Source organism: Alligator mississippiensis, chromosome 4 (genome assembly GCF_030867095.1).
Source record: "Alligator mississippiensis isolate rAllMis1 chromosome 4, rAllMis1, whole genome shotgun sequence".
Lineage (NCBI taxonomy): Eukaryota > Metazoa > Chordata > Crocodylia > Alligatoridae > Alligator > Alligator mississippiensis.
In genome coordinates, this window is record NC_081827.1 from 160094186 (window position 1) to 160112737 (window position 18552).

The following is an 18552-nucleotide window of genomic DNA, read 5'->3' on the forward strand; positions in this document are numbered from 1 at the left end:
TCTGCACTGTTCTCCAGGAGCCAAATTCAGGCCTGGGGTAAGAACGTACAAGGCTGCAGGAGCAAGTGTGGCTTGATAGCTCAAGATGGAGCCAATACACCTGATTTAGGAGCACATTTACCTCTGGGGCAGAAAGTGATTGTTCAAGTTCTGTCCCAGGTTCCTACCCAGAGCTGGCCTGACTGAGCAGTCCAGTGATTGCAATGTAATGTGGACATACCCACATTAGCTGTAAAATAGGTAGCTCAGGTACTGGTAGCCGCCTAGTTACAGCATCACAGAGCTCACCTAGGATGCAAACCCTACCTGAGAAGCAGGATAAATATGTAGGCAGTTAGCACACAATGATCTCCTCACTGCCATGGCTGATGGCTCAGGTATGATGGCAACAGCAGTGCACAGACATACCTCTAGAAGCGGTGTCTTCCTTCAGCTACTTAAGTGCCTTCTTGTTCAATAGCAGGTGGTGCTCAACCTTCAGCCCATGGGGCTGGAAAATTAGTGGCAGGGAAATGGTGGCAGAAGTTCTGGAAGCTATGTCAATTAATACCACCACTACTCCCCCACCCACCACCAAATTTCCAGACCTGTAGGCAGCCCTGCAAGCTGGATGACACAGCCCTGTCCGTGGGATTGTGATGGCACATGAGGCCAGGCTGATGCACAGGGTCTCTCCATGGCTGGATTCAGTGCACAGGGCTGATCCAGTGCACTGGCTGATGCTGACAAACCAACTCCACACACTGAATCTGGACCATGGACAACCCCACCTGAAGACCAGCCCCACTCCTGGTCTGTGGGCCCAAAAGGTTGAGCACCACTGTTTATAGGCATCAGGCCCATCTGTAGGTCAATGCAGCAGGGCAGTGGCAGAGTACTGGGCAGTGCATCTTAGAAAAATGTGTCTCTCTCCATCCCCACTTGCATGATTGGAAAAGTAACATGTCCTTCCACCTAAATCCCTCAATGGTTAGTGTTGGCAGCACTTTTGTACTGTGGCATCCCCATGGCTCAGTTTCCATTAATGCTGATATTAAACACAGGCCAGATCCCACTAGGGGAATCTCTAGGAAATGTTTGCTTGCAAGATGTCAGTTCACGAGGTCAGACACCAACCCTGATGTTCCCAGTCCTTTCCAGATGGTCCCCCCAGGTGTGCTGACCAGATAAGGGAATCACTCCAAGTTCAGAGTGACATTTTCAGGGCCACCTTCTGTACGAAAAAGTCTCCCAGTGGAGGGGCAGAAGTAGGTAGCAGGGTGCCTTGGCTTCCAGCCCATGGAGCTCCAGCACACACACAGCTTCATCATCTCAGGTCAAGAGAGGGACCAGTGCTACCTGTTTTGATGCCTAGAATGAAGATCCCATTGCTTTGCCAGCTGGGCCCCAGCTGTGGATATAGTTCCATGACTTGTGCAGGGCCCCAGCTGGTTCTTGTCCTCTCTTAGCTTATGGCAGAAGATACTGATCAACTAGGTCAGCTTTCCCATGGCATAACCCAAGTGCTTGCCTTGGCATCCTGGAAGCTGTGGGACATATATATATGGACACCTTCCCCTCCCCCCCCCCCCCCCCCCCCGAGATAATGCTGGGGCCAGTCATCCTTTGCTATTAATGATATTTTGGGCATTTCCTTTGGAGTTATTAAGGGAAAAAAGGAGGAAGTAACTCAGGTGACAAGGTAATCAAGTCCTGCTGAAAAATCCAGAGCCGACAGCAACAGAAACTATTAGCTGTAATTGGTACTTAACCTAAGTATTAAACTGATGTGATACTGGGGATTTATTTAAAGGTTTTGTTTAAGTCATGTGGCATGAGCCATGTGAAAACAGCAGTGACCTTGAATAGCAGCTAATTCCCTTCTCAAATGTGCTCCTGGCACCAGGAGGCACAAACATCAACAGCTGTGGGGGTTGGACAGAGGGTCAGTTTGTCACGGCAAATGCATTCCACAGTACTGCGGGTGAGTGTTCAGCACCAGAAACCGTGTCCTGCACCCATTGAATCTGGCCCTGGTGAGGCTGGGGCACTGACTGGTGAAGGATCAGAGTCAATAGACTCTGCACCATGCCTGAGATCATGGGAATTCCATTCTAGCAACCTGCTTACATAATGTATGTTAGACTTATGCTTGCTAGCCCCATGTTATTCCTGTTGTCACAGAAGGAATTTGGGGTTCCAATCTGTGGTCCAGGGAGCTGCTGGTTGGAGGAAAACCTGGCAGTTGCGTGTATTGTGGTCCCTAGAGATTTCTCCAGGTGCTAGTCCCTTCACTGGAAAGAAGAGGGAGGGAGGGATTCTAAAGGCAAGTAAAATCACAGGGAGTTGAGGGTGATATGATTTATTGGACCCCACCTTAAGCAGCAGTCAATTTAATTTTCAGATGCCTTCTAAATATCAGAGGGGCTCAGATAGTGTGTGATGATGGTCAGCCTTACACAACATGACTCTAAATGTAGGAACGGATGTTGCCTTTTGCCACCTTTGTGCAACCATAAACATTTTTATGGTGGCTCAGAGTGAAAGCAAATAGACATCCATACCCTTTGTTGTAACACAAATTGGTCACAACAAAAGGTAATAATAATTTGTGCCACTTTATTGTATCAGACATCTATTTGCTTTAAAATAGGAGAATGTGGGTAGCCCACTCTCCAGCTGCCCCTGGTAGACACTCTAGTGGCTTGAGGGGCTTGGTCCTGCATGCCCTCCAAATTCCTGTACAGGATTAGGCCCCTCAAGCCTCAGGAGCACCTGTCTGGCTTCCCCTGCTTTCCATTGCATCTCTGGGGCATGAGTCTGGAAGCAGGGAAAGTTAGAGTTCCCTTCTTCCTGAAGCATATGCCCGACAATCTCTGGGGTGCATTTCTGAAAGTGGGGAAAGGCTTTTTCCTCTTCCAGAGACACACCCTGACTTTGCCTGCTTCCATAGACATGCCCCAGAAATTGCTGGGGGCACATCTCTTGAAGCAGGTATCACATTGCCTGTTGTCTTGCCCATTAATCTTGTGGGACAACGGGTGATACGCGCTTCACTCTGAAGCAAATTAGCTGTGCTGGGAAACATCCTGGCACAGCTGATCTACTTCATTTGGCAACATCTATTTCTAGCCAAAAACAAATCCTTCCTCCAGCCCTAAACTGTGAATCTGTAAAATAATTTAGACAGGGATGGCCCTGCAAGGGTTTGGTCTAGATGACCTCTCAGTGCCTTCCATTCTGATGATTCTACGAATTTGGGGCCATTTCTAAATAAGAAGAGAATAAATGGGAGCCACCTCTAGAACTGGAGCTGCTGGTGCCCACCCCCAACAGGATATGGGAAAGAGGGGAACAGGAATGGAGAAGAGAATGAGGCAAATGGTCAGTGTGCCCAAGGGCAGACAGGGGAAAGGAGCACTAAGCTTTGTGAGCCTGCTATGGCAGCCAATCCAGCAATAAGCTTGCTCAAGGGAGCAAAGAGGATAGAAATGAAATGACAATGAAGAACACAAGGATACAATGGAGTTTTAACATGGTTAAGAAGGGACACAGGACTGTATTGCATTGAAGATACTTGCAGATAATATCCAATTCTCTCACCAAGACTGCACCAAGTGGCATTGAGGGCTGTCAGGGTCAAAGAGATGTTCCCTGATTGGGAATGAGAGGTGAAATTGGGTTTGTGCAGCAACCAAGGAGAGGGTAGACACTTCTTAGTCAAAGGGAAGCAAAGTCCATGCTGTAGAAGATATTGTCCTCCCCTTCCCACCCTGAGTTTTGACTGTGCTTCTGTCTGACATTAGAGCTGTTGTTTGCTTTTGTCCCCTCCAGGTCCTGAACCTGTTCTTAGCTTTGCTGCTGAGTTCCTTCAGTGCTGATAGCCTTGCAGCTTCTGATGATGATGGAGAGATGAACAATTTGCAGATTGCTATTGGCAGGATCACTAGGGGGATTGACTTTGTAAAGAAAACTGTCCTAATGCTACTTCACAGGCAGTGGAAGGAGAAGAAAGACCCGGATGAGGAGCAAGAGGAGAGTAAGACAGACAACTATGTCCTAAACCATATGGACTCTGGCCAGGATTCCAAGTCGGATTTTATGGATGGAGTAGCTGGGAAAGAGCATATCTCTGTAGATCATGTGGATCACATGAATTTCATTAATAACCCCAATCTGACTGTCCAAGTGCCAATTGCCTCAGAGGAATCTGACCTCTACGATGAAACAAGCACCCAGTCTGACACAGAAGACACCAAGGTAAGAAACATCTTGGTTTTCAGCAGACAGTTTTGGGGGGATAAGAGGGCTATATCACACAGTCCTTACTCACTGCAAGTTCCTCATCACTTCAAGAAAGGCCTCATGTTGCATTTATATTCTATGCCATGAGCTGTTGTCCGGGACTAAGGTGTCTGGCCTGATATGGGTATCGTACACGTTGTGTTTCTCACCTCAAGTGTCAGTGAAATTGCTTTCTCTGTGCTGTAGACAAAGAAACAGCTGCATTGGTCTTGCAAAGTCATTCAGATTTCCCCAGCTTCACATTTCTCTCTCTGCATCTGAGAATTTGGGAGCCAATGGCTGTCATAGGATGCTGAGGGGCAGAGGGAAGGGAATTGGTCTACAGAAGGGCCACTGCCCCATGCTACACCTGTCACAATCTAAGGACCCTGATTTCTGTGTTTCCTGGACTCACATGAACAGAAGGCAGGGGAACATTGGGCCTGGGTGGATTTTTCTCTCTGCGCTCATTAGCTAAAAAATGCCTAATCTCTGTTTTGTTGTAGTTACCGCCAGTAAAATCACTCGGTGCTTGATGGCAGCTCTGGACTATGCAGAGTTTTTGCTGGTTTAACTACATTGGTATGGCAGCAAGAGAAGGTCCTTTGCTGACAGAGTTAAACCTCCCTGAGCAACAACTCTGCTGGCTACGGGACTCATTTGCCTGTAGATGTTGTGCCTATGTGGGACAGTTTTGATGGCAGGGAGGGAGGGGATTTTCTTTCACTTTTCTAATTGACAGCTATTTAGACAAAACTCTGTAGTGGAGAGCTGGCCTGAAATTAAGGCCTTGAAAGATTTGCTGGTATACTTATATCAGAAAGAGGTATAATTATTTTCCCCCCCAAGCTGTGACCAGCACAGCTACGCTGGAAGAAGCTCTAATGTCCTTCTGTTGGTATAGGTTGCTCCCTTCAGGGAACTGGTTTATGTGAGGCTGGAGAAGAAATCTCCTCCTAGTATAAGTTGCATCTCCATTAGGGTGGGTTGCTCTACCAGAGCTCTACCAGAGCAAATTCATGGGGCAAATCCATGTCAGCTTAGACAAGGCCATGGCCTTAAGCTGTGTCTACAATGAAAAGTTTTGCTGCCTTCACTATGCTGTTAGAATTAAAGGAGCAAAATATCTCATTTAAAAAATATATAGTTACAGTGAAATAATTGTGTTTATACTTGTATAACTTACGTTAAGGAACCAGAGTCCAACAATGTAAATAGATTTATCCAGCTATAACATCATTTATACTGGGGTTTTTACCAATACAACTGTTAGAAAAAAAAAATCCCTCCTCCCACCACACCCTGTACCTGAGTGACATGGCCATCCTAGGATTTGAAGTACCAATCAGTAAAATAGGACATTTCTGTTCAAAGGACGTTTTAGGTGCCACTTCTTGTGGTGGCATGGCAAAGCCAGGATACTTTCAGCTGTGCTTGCAGAGGCAGAAATGGATCCAAAGATTTATTGTCTCAGTTGAGTTTAAAATCTAAAAATACTTTCCATCTCTCCCTTGCTTACTTGTTCTTTCAGAAGCTGCTAAATAGCAATTCCTTATTCTTTCATTTGCAATAGAAAAATGAATTGTGAGTTTCCAGGGATTTGTTATGTACATTTCAGCTCTGATACTGCATTATCAACTGCATGATATTGCGTTATCTATTGCATTATTTTGTACAGCATGACTTATGAGAAAAGACTAAGGAAACTGGGCTGATTTAGTTTAGAGAAGAGGAGATGGAGAGGGGATTTAATAGCAGCCTTCGGCTACCTGAAGTGTGGTTTCCAAGAGGATGGAGCTAGACTGTTCTCAGTGGTGGCAGGTGACAGAACAAGGAACAATGGTCTCGAGTTGCAGCAAGGGAAGTTTAGGTTAGATATTAGGAAAATATTTCTCACTAGATGGGCACATCTAGTGAAACATTGGAACAAGTTACCCAGAGTGGTGGTGCAATCTCCATCTTTGTAAGTTTTTAAAACCAAAAACTTTTGCTGGGATGATCTATTTGGGGATGGTCCTGCTCTGAGTAGGGGGTTGGACTAGATGACTGCCTGAGGTTCCTTCCAACCCTAATTTTCTATGCTTCTCCCAGATGTGTGCAGTAGAGAGACTAACAATAAAACTGCACAGGACTGTCTGTTCCCTTTTGGACTTGGTACTTGTACCAAACCTGCAGCCCTGCACATCTAGAGAAAACAGTTGAAGACATGCACGGGTTGTTGGGTAGAAGGAAACAGCACCTTAATATGCAGTTTTGGGTAGGTGGCCACATTTGATTGTTCTTTCTTCTGTGTGTACAACAGGGTGAAAAAAGCATTGTCCCTTAGAAACAATTCCCCCTATATCAGGTGAAAAGAATCCCAATAGATAAGAGCTGCCTATGACAGGGGTGCTCATCCTCCAGGTCATAAGCCAGATCTGGCCTGCAACACTGTGGTGCCTGATCCCAGTGCATAGGACCAAGTGGGTATAGCACTGGGCCTGTAGGGTCCAATCCTTGCACACACAGCAGGGAGGGAACAGTACCAGGTCCCAACTCCACATCTTGCCCTCTGAGAGTCCCTGCACCACATTTCTAGCCTGTGGTGCCAAAAGGTTGAGCACCACTGGGCTATGGTGTTATCTTCTTTAGGAGTCACATTATATCATAAATCCCCTGCTTCTCTGCTCCCACCCTCATAACTCCACTTTCTCTATAGACAAACACAAAGATGCATTTAGACAAGTGTGATGTGGTCCCCTGCCACGAAGCAAGTCAGAGAATTCTCTGTCTGTTCCTTTTACCCACCTGCCAGCCAACAGGGAGGTCTCATGCTGCCCAGTATAACACTACTTTATCTGGTCTCTCTCCAGGCATCCTGTAGGTCTGGGATTACACAGAAAAGTAGTATTTCAGTACACCTATGTTTAATAAAAATAGCCTGCTCTTCAGACACCTTGAGCATACATCACCTACAGCTGGTGCTCCTCCTATGAAAATGTGGCTACTTGCTAGGCACTTAACTTTAAACAACAGGATCCAAGCTTCTGCCCTTTTTTCATTTTTTTTTTTAAGTCAGATGTTATTAGTAAGAGTAAATTTGCTTTTCTCTCTCCAAAACTTTCCCTGCTGGGGCACTCTTTTTCAATAGCTTAGAACTTTTTCTTGGCTGAAATTTTCCGGACAATGTGTACAGGAGACCGAATTATTTTGGAAAGCTCCAGCAAAAAAGAGTTGGGTGTTTAACAGAATGAGGGACAAATGCATTGCTGGAATAAGGGGAGAGCTTTGTGTTTAAAAGAGTGTCAGATTGTCATTAATGTTAGCAGATACTAGTGGTTGCTTGCAGTGTTTGGTGCTGGGGTTCCAGTTTGATTGATTATAAATGACATGGAGGAAGGTGGTGCCAGTAGAGTAGTGAGACTTGCTGATGGCACTAAAATTGGATCTACTTGTTAATACTTTAGAAAGGGTCATCTAGAGAAAGGTGTCCATTCCACTGGGGAGGGAACTTAACACGAGAGCAAACAAAGTAATGCATTTTGGATCTACTCATGAAGTGCCTGACATCAGCATTGCTGGATAAGCCCTAGAAGGTCCTGAGACCTCATGGGACAGAGGGAATCATGTTAACAGCAGTAACGCTATGTCGGAGATGCATGCAACAAAGAAATCCAGTAAGATTTAAGTCTGCAAGTCTAATAAACAAGATAAGGGGAAACTCTACTAATATCGGACAAGGTCATGATGAGGACCTGTAAAAATGTACCAAGTCTGGGCCACCATCTCTCAGTAGGAACAAGAGCAACTAGAATGATCAGTGATGTGGACAGGATTGTTTATATCAAAGGGGTGAGAAGTTTATATGTATACTAGACAATTGCCCATCAAGAATGACGGGAGGCGGGGCGGGTGAGGACAGAGGCCTGCATCCCTCCCCCTGCCACCTCAGTCCAGGGCCAGACCCGGAGACATTCCCCCTTTCTCCCCCTTTCTTTGAGCGGTAACCCTCCTTCCCCTGTTCCCCACCACCTCCCCTCCCTGCCAGCTGTTGTTGCAGGGGAGGGCACTGGCCCTTGGCTCCAAGGAGCAGACCCGAGGGGGCTGGCCTCACCCCCCCACACTCCATCACCTCCGTTATGGCGGCGCTCCAGTCCCCGTCGCTCCCCTCTGCCTCCAAGGAGGCTGCTAAGACAGCAATCAGAGCACAAATAAAGCATTATGGACAGACAGACAGACTTAGGCTTTTATAATGTTAGAACATGATCTGGAGAGATGGAAACTTCTTAAGAGTGGAATAATGCCATTAGAACAAACTACAGCAGAATGTCAGGGGGCTCCTGAGATCTGATCTGTAGCCCCAAGGAAGCTCAGAGGTACTCCTGGGCACATTTTAAAAATCTCAATTAAACATGGTGTAGTGAGTTGTTTCCCTGCTCCCAATAAGGTAAAAAGCCTTTGAGATTCTGTGCTATCCAGTCTTACCCAAGGGGCCCTGGCAAAACCCACACTCAAAAGAAAAAGACAGTTTCTTAGGCTCCAGTGAATATTTATCCATAATGTGAAGTCACAGGACACCGGTTGTACGTGCTTCCCCTACACATTTCTGTTCAGTACCACAGGTGAAGTAAGACCATCCCCCCACACCCATCCTAGCTTGGTCCCTGCCAGCAGTTCCCTCGCACTCCTTGATTCTGCAGTGACTTCATGCAGGTACATATACACTGAGGCCCATATTTATCTCCGATTTAGCTAGTGGGGTATGGTCCCACAGCCAGGGCAGTTACCCCCAGGAACCCTGAAGGTGTTCACTGCCTAATTCAGTTGGGTGGCATTGCTGAAATTGCCTCCACACTCCACACTGTGGAACTGACCTGGAGCTTTGTTTGATGGGAGCTGGCGGGGAGCCCCAGAGGCAAGGAGCAAGTAGAAGACTGATCATGGGGGTCTGATCTGCCCATCTTCCATGAAGGGGCTCCTACAGACATGCAGCGAGGCTGCTCCAACATGCTGTAAATCCAGCGTGTCAGAGCAGACCCAATTAACTGAGTCTGCTGGAACATGGAAATGAATGTGCTCCAGCAGCCTCCCACATCACGTGTATCAGCATCCCCACACTGAAAGATAGTGATGGTGAACTAAAGCTTGTTTAAAGAACGTTAGTTCAAAGTGCCCTGCCACCATTTTTTAGTGTGGGCACACTGATATACGTGACGCTGAGGTGCTTTTAATTAGCACAACTCACTAATTAAAGTGCTTCCCCCTGCCTCCCGGAGCACATCTATGAACGCCCAAGAAGATCACTGACCCCAGAGGAAGATAACAGACCTTCCAGCACTGTTTGGGAATAGTTCCCGAGCTAGCATCAATTAGGCCATAATTTTAAATTTCCTTTTCATACCCATGACATTAATGTGCCTAAGCCAGCAGTGCAAATGCTTCCATTTTGGCAAATGCCTGTGGTAAAACTGAGGCTCATGAGCAGCTCCTTGGGTTGTTGAACAATGAGGTCTGCATGGTGATTAACTATTGGAAAGACTCATTTGTGTGTGAAAAAAAAACACTTCCCCTCTGACTCCCAGCACAAAGTACCGTTTGCTTCTCTGCCATTGTTTCTACAACGTGGTTTTTTTTCATCTCCTATTTGGAGGTCCTAGTTAGACCTGTCTTAGAGCATGCTGGTCTGGTGCACAGCTTTCTGTAACTGAGCTAATAGTAGCCAGTTTCAGAGATGCTGTTAGAGCTATGAGGAAGAGAAATGTCGTGTTTCACAAAGGGTAATGAATTCTGCCTTCTCTCTGAGTGCCAGTGAAAACCAAATACTCTGAACCTCATAGTTTCTAGGGTCAGAAGGGACCTGAACAGGTCATCAAGTCTGACCCCCTGCCCTCGGCAGGAATGAGTGCTGGGATTGTAATACCCCAGCCAGATATCTAACCAACCTCTCTGGAAGGAAAATTCTGGTGCATATTCCTTTCAGAATGTTTTGTCTGGAGAGAGGCAAAATGTTTCATTTTGATTTTGAATCTTTCCTTTTTTTTCTCTTGCCCTAGATTGTGATACATACTCAAATTCCAAATTTAAAAAAACCAACACACTTACATGAAAAAACATTTTAAAATCTGAAACCTGAAAAATCTCCTTCCAGGAATGTCAAAACTGGATTTTTTGCCTTTGGAATTTTTCAACCTGGTTTTCTCCCAACATAAGATGTATGGCATCTCCTCGTGTGTTTAGATTCTGATGCAGCCACCTGTTCAACAGGACTTGGTTCCCTTGTGGCTTCTTTTGCCAGCTTTAGAGATCAGGCTACTCCTGTGTCCCCAGTAGCTGCATGCTAAGAATGCCCTGCCAAGGCCTATCACCCCCAGACCCTAGCCATAAGAGTCCATTAGTATCAGATGCTTGTTTCTTGAGGCTAATACTCTGTGTGCCCACCCATTTTATGCAGGTGCAGCTGTGTGATGCTGATGCTTGATAGATGGGTGTTCAAGTAATGCTTGTAGCATCATAGAGAAGTAGGGCTGGAAAGGACCTCCATAGGTCATCTAGTCCTGGCTCCTGCCTAAGGCAGGATCATCTCTATCCAAACCATCCTACACTTCATGTAGGTACCTCTGGCATTATCAGCTGTGTACTATAGCTAGCCCCCCATATTTCTGCTATCCTTTCTGCTGGACTTGGGATAGGTTTGAGAGTGATGAAGACTCTGGGTGAAATATTGACTTCATGGAAGGCTAAAGGAGCAGGAGGACCAGACTTTGCCAAATAACTGGACTCTCTCATAACTGGCTGGGTGCTGGTGCTTGTTTTCTTGCAGTACCAATATAATGGAACCATGGAGGATGGAAACAAGCTGGGAAGCTAGCAGAGAAGTGCCATATCTGTGATACATACATAATGATAGACTAGGGATGGGCCACATGAGCTGTGTAGCTGGAGACACTATTCATTCTGAATGGAGTCCCTTTCCGTGTTAAGCACCAGTTTGCCTTACCACTAGTCCTTCCCTTCTCTTTGTCTACTTTGGATAATCTCTTCCTATCTACTAGAAAAACTCCTTAGAGGAGCAAGTCTGAGAATATGTTCAATGCTTCCTACTTTTGTTCCTCTTCATTAGGATCTGGATTCAAGGGGTCTGTAATTCTGTTTGTTGTTGCTATCAGACATTTGGTGGTTGAGACAGATTTCTCTGTACCATCATGGGCATTTAAAATGAGAATGCCCCAGGCCCGGTAGAGTATTGCAAAGCAGTATGTCAGTGCACTAACAAGAGACCATGTGAGCCCTCCAGCAACTACAGCTGTTCTTCGCAAGAGGGAGGATTGCATATGGGGCAGAACTGCAAGAGCATGTCTGCATGAATTAAAGGAATCTGTGGCCCAGGGCACAACCCCAGAGGTCCTGGCATATCAATTGCTAGCAGAAGCTGTACCCCAATTAGTCTCAGAATGGACGGATCCTTCTACAGCTTCTAAGAAATTCAAACATTCAGTGGAAATTGTTATTACTTTGACTGTGAGTGCCAGGGTAACATTTGTCCCTGGGCATGGGGTTATGTTAGCCGGCTTTGTTTGTTCCCTCAGAATCGTTGCAGCTATTATTTAAGTAACTTGGCTATTGGGTTGAAGGAGGTAGTACAGCATTGTGTTCAGCATGCTCATTTCTCTCCCTTTATGCTCCTTGCTCCATCCTGATTTTGGTGGAAGGAAGAACAACAAACCAAGGCAGTGTCTACACTCCCACTCCCATTAGGATCATAGGATGAATAGACTTAGCCCTGTACTAGTGCACATGGGTACTAATATAAGTGCAGTTGTACTGGTGTCTGCTGCAAGGTATACAAGCTCCTCTGGGGGCCCACTTAGGTAGCCGGCCAGTGCTGAAGCCTGGGTTGCTCTGTTTTCCCTGCATTGCTACCCTTGCTAGCCGGATTAGGGCATACTGACAGGAGTTGTAATCTCACCTCTTGAGTATAATGTCAATATAGCCTGAAGGATCCAACCTTCAGAGGGGCATCCAGCTGTGTTAGGGGGACATCTAGTGGCCCTTGTCTAGCTACACCTATTCTACATTGTACAGCAGAGTCAGACTAACTAGTACAACAACATGTCTCTCAAATCAGATTGTTTGGTTCATGAAGCTTATACTGGTATTACATTAACAGTTGTATACATCATGAATAAGCAGCATTTGTTTCAGTGTGTTAAGAATGTCAGGGTTTATTTCTCAATCACTGACAGTTCTCTTTCTCTCAGTTGCCATTGCTTTCTGACTGGTACCACACAGATTGGTAGCATATCCTGCATTAGGATAGTGGAACAGCCCAGATAACTGGTGTTCAAATCAGTAGCTCCCTACTATACCTATATCAAGCCAGAGACCTCCCTTTAAAAGCCAGTCATTCAGTCATAGAATTGAGAGAGATCAAAGCACACTGGGGTAACAAGCTCTTATACAAAGTATTTCATGTATGCTTCCAGTCAAAAAACCCTGGCATTTGGGGACAGACTGAGGCATCTTTTTTTTTCATTTGTTTGCACTGAATAGCCCCTTGGTCTGTTTGTGACCCACTGATTCCAATGGCCTGACTCACAGGAGAAGGTATGAGCCAGAGGAATGCCAGTACCACAAGCTGACTCTTGAACTGTAAATACTAAACTCTCAGAGCAAAGCCAGCAGGACACCTCATTAGCAATCCACAGGCTGATGTATAAACACATGAGCAGCTGCCAAGTAATTACAAACCACAAACAAATTTTGTGGGAATCTCAATGAATCTCAGACAATTAGAGATCATTTATGAACAGAAAAGGCAGCTCCTTTTGACAAAAAATATTTTTTTCTCACAGTTAAGAAGTAGAAGGAAAAAGATTTTCAGAGCTTCCTAAGTCCCATTTTCAAAATAGGTTAATAGATTTCATAGACATTAGGGTTGGAAGGGACCTCACGAGATCATCGGGTCCAGCCTCCTTCCCAAGGGGCAGGAAGTCAGCTGGGGTCAGATCACCCCAGCAAGGTAAGCATCCAAGCATTTCTTAAAGGTATCCAAAATAGGTGTTTGCACCATTTCTGGGGGGAGTCTATTCCAGACTCTGGAGACTTGGACAGTAAAGAAGTTTTTCCTTATGTCCAGTCTAAAACGGTCTTCCAGCAGTGTGTGACCACTAGACCTTGTCTTCCCTTGGGGTGCCCTGGTGAACAGGCATTCTCCCAGTTCCTGATACACACCCCTTATATACTTTTAGGCTGTCACCAAGTCACTCTTGAGCCTTCGCTTTTCCAGGGTGAAGAGTCCCATGCCTCTCAGCCTCTCCTCATAAGGCCTGTTCTCTTGACCTCTAATCAGGCATGTGGCTCCCCTCTGGACTTTCTCAAGCTTCTCCACATCTTTTCTAAAGTGTGGAGCCCAGAATTGGATGCAGTATTCCAGCTGTGGCCTCACCAAGGCTGAGTACAGTGGGAGGATGACTTCTTGGGTCTTGCTTGAGATGCATTGATAGATGCAAGCCAGAGTTTTATTTGCTTTTCAGGCTGCAGCATCACATTGGTGGCTCGTGTTCATCTTGTGGTCAATCATGACTTTTTGGTCATGGTGCTAGTGAGTGAAGCACTGCTGAGCCTATAAGTATGATGTGGGATTTTTCTCCCAAGGTGGAGCACCTTGCATTTCTCCTTGCTGAATGTCATCAGATTTTGATCCATCCACTTTGCAAGCCTATCCAGGTCAGCCTGAATTGCCAGCCTATCCTCTAGAGTGACTGCATTTCCCCATAATTTGGTGTTGTCCACGAACTTAGCCAGTCCACTTCTGACACCTGAATCCAGATCATTTATGGATATATTAAAGAGTACTGGTCCAAGTACTGAGCCCCAGAGTACACCACTGGTCACCATGCGCCATGTTGGCTCAGTTCTATTGACTATCACTCTCTGGGTCTGACCATGGAGCCAGTTCCCCAGCCATTAGACCATAAGGTTGTTAAGGCTGCAGTTCCCCAATTTTACCATGAGGGCATCATAAGAGACCAAGTCAAAGGCTTTTTTGAAATCTAAATATGTGACATCAACCTCTTCTCCTCAGTCCAGGTGATGCATTACTTGGTCATAGAAGGAAATGAGGTTGGTCAGGCAAGACCTACCCACAACAAAGCCATGTTGGCTCTCTCTCAGAATGTTGCCTTCTCTTAGCCTATTGTTGATGGTTTCTTTGATGATTTTTTCCAAGATCTTTTCAGGGATTGAGGTCAAGCTGATTCGCCTATAGTTCCCTGGATCTTCCTTCCTTCCTTTCTTGAAGACAGGCACCATATTGGCCCTCTTCCAAACTTCAGGAACCTCTCCTAAGCACCACGAGTTCTCAAATATTTTTGCCATTGGTTGTACTATGATGTCAGCCAACTTTTTTAGCACTCTTGAGTGCATTCCATCCAGGCCAGCTAACTTGTGGCTGCCCAGCCTCTCAAGCTGTTCCCTCACAAGATCTTCACCAGTTATAGGCATATGATCGCCCTTACCCTGGTAGTCCTTTGTCCCATCAGGCAGTGTAATGCCCTTGGGCTGGTGGAAAACCGACACAAAATAATCATTGATGAGATTAGTTTTTTCCTGGGTGTCAGTTGTCAACTGTGCCATTTGGTTCAGCAAGGGTCCGATGTTGCCCTTGTTTTTTTCCGACTTCCCACATATTTGAAGAAAGACTTTTTATTGTCCTTGATACCCATAGCCATTTTGAGTTCAGTTTCAGCCTCGGCTTTTCTGGTCCACTCCCTACAGGTGCGGGCCACTGCTGCATAATCCTCCTTAGTGGTAGTTCCCGACTTCCATCCATTATAAGCTTCTCTTTTCAGATTCAGGAGGTCCGTGAGTTCCCTATTGAGCCAAGAGGGTCTCCCAGCCTTTTTGATATCTTTCCTATGGGCCAGAATTGACTTCCCTTGTGCTTTTAGGATCACGTCCTTAAGGAGTGACCACTCTTCATGGACTCCTCTCCCTGTCAGATGATGGTCTCTCAGGGCCTCAACAACCAACCTCCTGAGCTTGTAAATATCAGCTTTCCTAAAGTCGAGGATTTGTGCATTTCTGAATGCTTTGCCAGCTTTGCAATGGATAGAGAAATTTATCAACTTATGATCACTGTCACCAAGTACCCTTCGATCCTCAGGTCGCTGACTAGATCATCCCCTTTGGCCAGTACCAGATCCAGCAGTGCCTTACCTCTTGTTGGCCTGTAGACTTCTTGAGTCATATAGAGCTTTTCAATGCAAGTGAGGAAGCTTCAAAACCGATCAGATTTGGCTGAATGCTCTTCCCATGAGATGTCAGGGTGGTTGAAGTCAAGCTCTTCCTCCTGGTTAGGACGTCTGTAATAGACATCTACAGTTATATCCCCTTCACCACATTCTTCCCATTTTCTAACACAGAGGGTCTCAAGTAGCTTCCTTGGGTGCCAATCTCTGCTTGTAAGGAAGTGTGCTGCTCCTTCACATAGAGCTACATCCCTACCATTCCTTGCAATATGATCTCTCCTGTACAAGGTATAGCCATTAGGGCTGTGCAAGGCTTCGGACAGAGCTTTGGTGTTCGAAGCAGCATGCCTGGGTCGAAGCACTGGCTTTGTTAGACTGCTCCTGGCATTTGTGTACAGGCAGCTAAGCCTGCCATTGGGAGCCCTGGGCTTTCCTGTCCTCTTAGAAGAGTCCCATCCTTGGGCTGAGGTAGGAGTGAGTTCCCTTGTGTTACCTGACCTGCTGATTCTGTGGTTGTCACTTCCAGGGCTTGCACTAGTGATTGTCCACCTGTTCCCTGGTGATCTTAGTTTAAAGCCCTGTCAGGCAGGTCAGCCATTTGGGCTGAGAAGAGCTTCTTTCCCATTGGAGTGAGCTGGATGCCATCCCTTTCCAATAGACCACTGCCTCTCTCTTTGAAGTGTGGACTGTGATCGAAGAAGCCAGAGCCTTCATGATGGCATCAATGCTGCAGTCTTCTGTTGACTTCTTCAATATGTCTCTCCCTCCTGTGCCCATACCCTGTAACTGGAAAGATCAAGGAGAAAACTACCTGTGCCACCGACCCTCTGAGCCCAGCACCCAGAGCCCTGTAGTCACTTGTTGAGCACAGCTCTGGAGCGAGACGCATGGGTAACAGCCTGTTGTTCCCCTGTGAGCCAGAGACCCCAGCAGGGACCTCGACAGACCCTGGCAGGGACTCCAACATGACCCCCCAGTGCGGAGCCGGGAGGCAAGTGGGGTCCGTGGTGTTTGGGCACTAGCTAGATACAGGAGGCAACTGAGTGGAGCTGAGGAGGGTCATACCCCCTGTCCCCCTCCGGCTCCTAGTTAGCCTTTCCCCCTAGGGTGCTGTGCAACCAGAACCGCACAAACAGGTGTGCTCTGGGACCCAGTGCACAAGTTAGTGCGGGAGTTCACGCAGGAGGGAGAGCAGGAGGGGCATGAGGCTCTAGGCGGCGAGCCTAAAGAGAAGGATTGGCACAGCAATAGCCTGGACTACTACCTGTATGATGGTGGTGACACACTGCACCCTGAAGATCCCCCTCACCTGCAGCTGGAGCCCCCACCTCTGGTATCATTGAGGCCTCCACCCAGATGGAGCCCCTGGCTCTTGGATGCAGGGGCTGCCTGGCATGAATGCAGGCACCTGGGTTCAGGAGCAAAGACACCTCCCCTTGTGGAGTGTGCTTCACATTAGAGTCTCTAGAGTACCAGATAGGGGAGCTCTAGGCTGCAGTGCAGAGGCTGCATGCCACCAGGGGTGGTGAAGAGGAGATTGATGCCTACTGCCAGGCTCTTCATCTGAAGAATGTGGATGGAAGAGCAAGGAAGGGTTAGCAGGATGATGACAGACAAGAGGAGCCCCCATGAAGTCCAACTTGCTTGGACAAACTTGTCCCCTGCCCCAAGGCACCCTGCACCATGGTCACCGCCCCTCTAAAACTCCACAACAAATATGAACCCCTTCCAGCAACATCAGAGCCAGCAGAGTTGCAGACTCCAGCACTTGAGGAAGGAAGGCAGCCAGCAACCACAACTAAGAAGAGATGCAGAGTGGTTGCTGTGGGAGACTCCCTCTTGAGGGGGACAGAGAGTGTGATGTGCCACCCTGACTCCTTAGCCCATGAGGTCTGCTGCCTCTCAGGGGCCCGTATCCAGAATGTAGCTGAGAGAATCGCGAAACTTATCTAGCCCTCTGACCACTACCCTATGCTCCTCATCGATGTGGGCACAAATGACACGGCTCAGAGCAATCCCGGCCAGGTCATGAGTGACTACAAGGCTCTGAGTGCTGGGCTTAGAGGGTTGGGGGCACAGGTGATTTTCTCCTCCAACCTTCCAGTTTTGGGTCATGGGCACAGAAGGAATAGCTATATTGAAGAGGTAAACAGAAAACTGTGGTGTCGGTGCCACTCTGAAGGCTCCAGCTTCTTCAATCACAGTCTGCACCTCAGGGAGAGAGGCAGCGGTCTTCTGGAAAGAGATGGCCTCCACCTCACCCCAATGGGAAAGAAGCTTTTTTCGACCAGATTGGCTGACCAGCTCAATAGAGTTTTAAACTAAGATCGCTGGGGGACGGGAGGACAATCATCAGAATAAGCACATAATCAGCAAGTCAGGAAATACAATTGAACTTACTCCTACCCCAGCCCATGGACAGGACTCTCCTAAGCATACAAGGAAGCCTAAGGCTTCCAGTGGAAGGATTAGCTGCCTGTACACTAATGCCAGGAGCATGGAGAACAAACAGGAGGAACTGGCCCTCCTCCTAAGCAGTAACAATTATGATCTCATAGGGATAATGGAGACCTGGTGGGACTCCACCTATGACTGGACCACAGATGTAGATGGCTTTACCTTGTACAGGAGGGATCATGCTGGGAGGAAGGGCAGAGGTGTACCTCTCTACATCAAGGAGAAGTACACTTCCCTACTAGCTGACATTGGCACCCAAGGACAACTTGAAACCCTCTGGGTTAAAATACAGGGAGAATGTGGTGCTTGACCATGAATTCTCTAGGGAACCAACAGAGGCTGCACGCTCTTAGTGCATGGTTGTCATGAGTGATTTCAACCACCCTGACATCTCATGGGAGGAGCATTCACCCAAATCTGATCAGTCGCATAGCTTCCTCACCTGCATTGACAAGCTCTATCAGACTCAAGAAGTCCACGGGCTGGCAAGAGGCGAGGCACTGCTGGATTTGGTTCTGACCAAAGGGGATCTAGTGAGCGACCTGAGGATTGCAGGAAAGCTTGGTGACAGTGGTCATGAGTTGATTACCTTCCTTAACCATCA

At 47.0% G+C, this 18552-nt stretch overlaps 1 protein-coding gene across 1 annotated transcript in view; it reads left to right on the plus strand.

Annotated features, from left to right (window-relative positions):
* Nucleotides 1-18552, plus strand: part of SCN4A (sodium voltage-gated channel alpha subunit 4) — a 117124-nt gene that overhangs the window by 44475 nt on the left and 54097 nt on the right. Inside the window, exon 15 of the mRNA XM_019475818.2 lies at nt 3814-4239. Within this exon, the coding sequence (XP_019331363.1) occupies nt 3814-4239 (426 nt within the window). The remainder of the gene's footprint in view (nt 1-3813; nt 4240-18552) is intronic.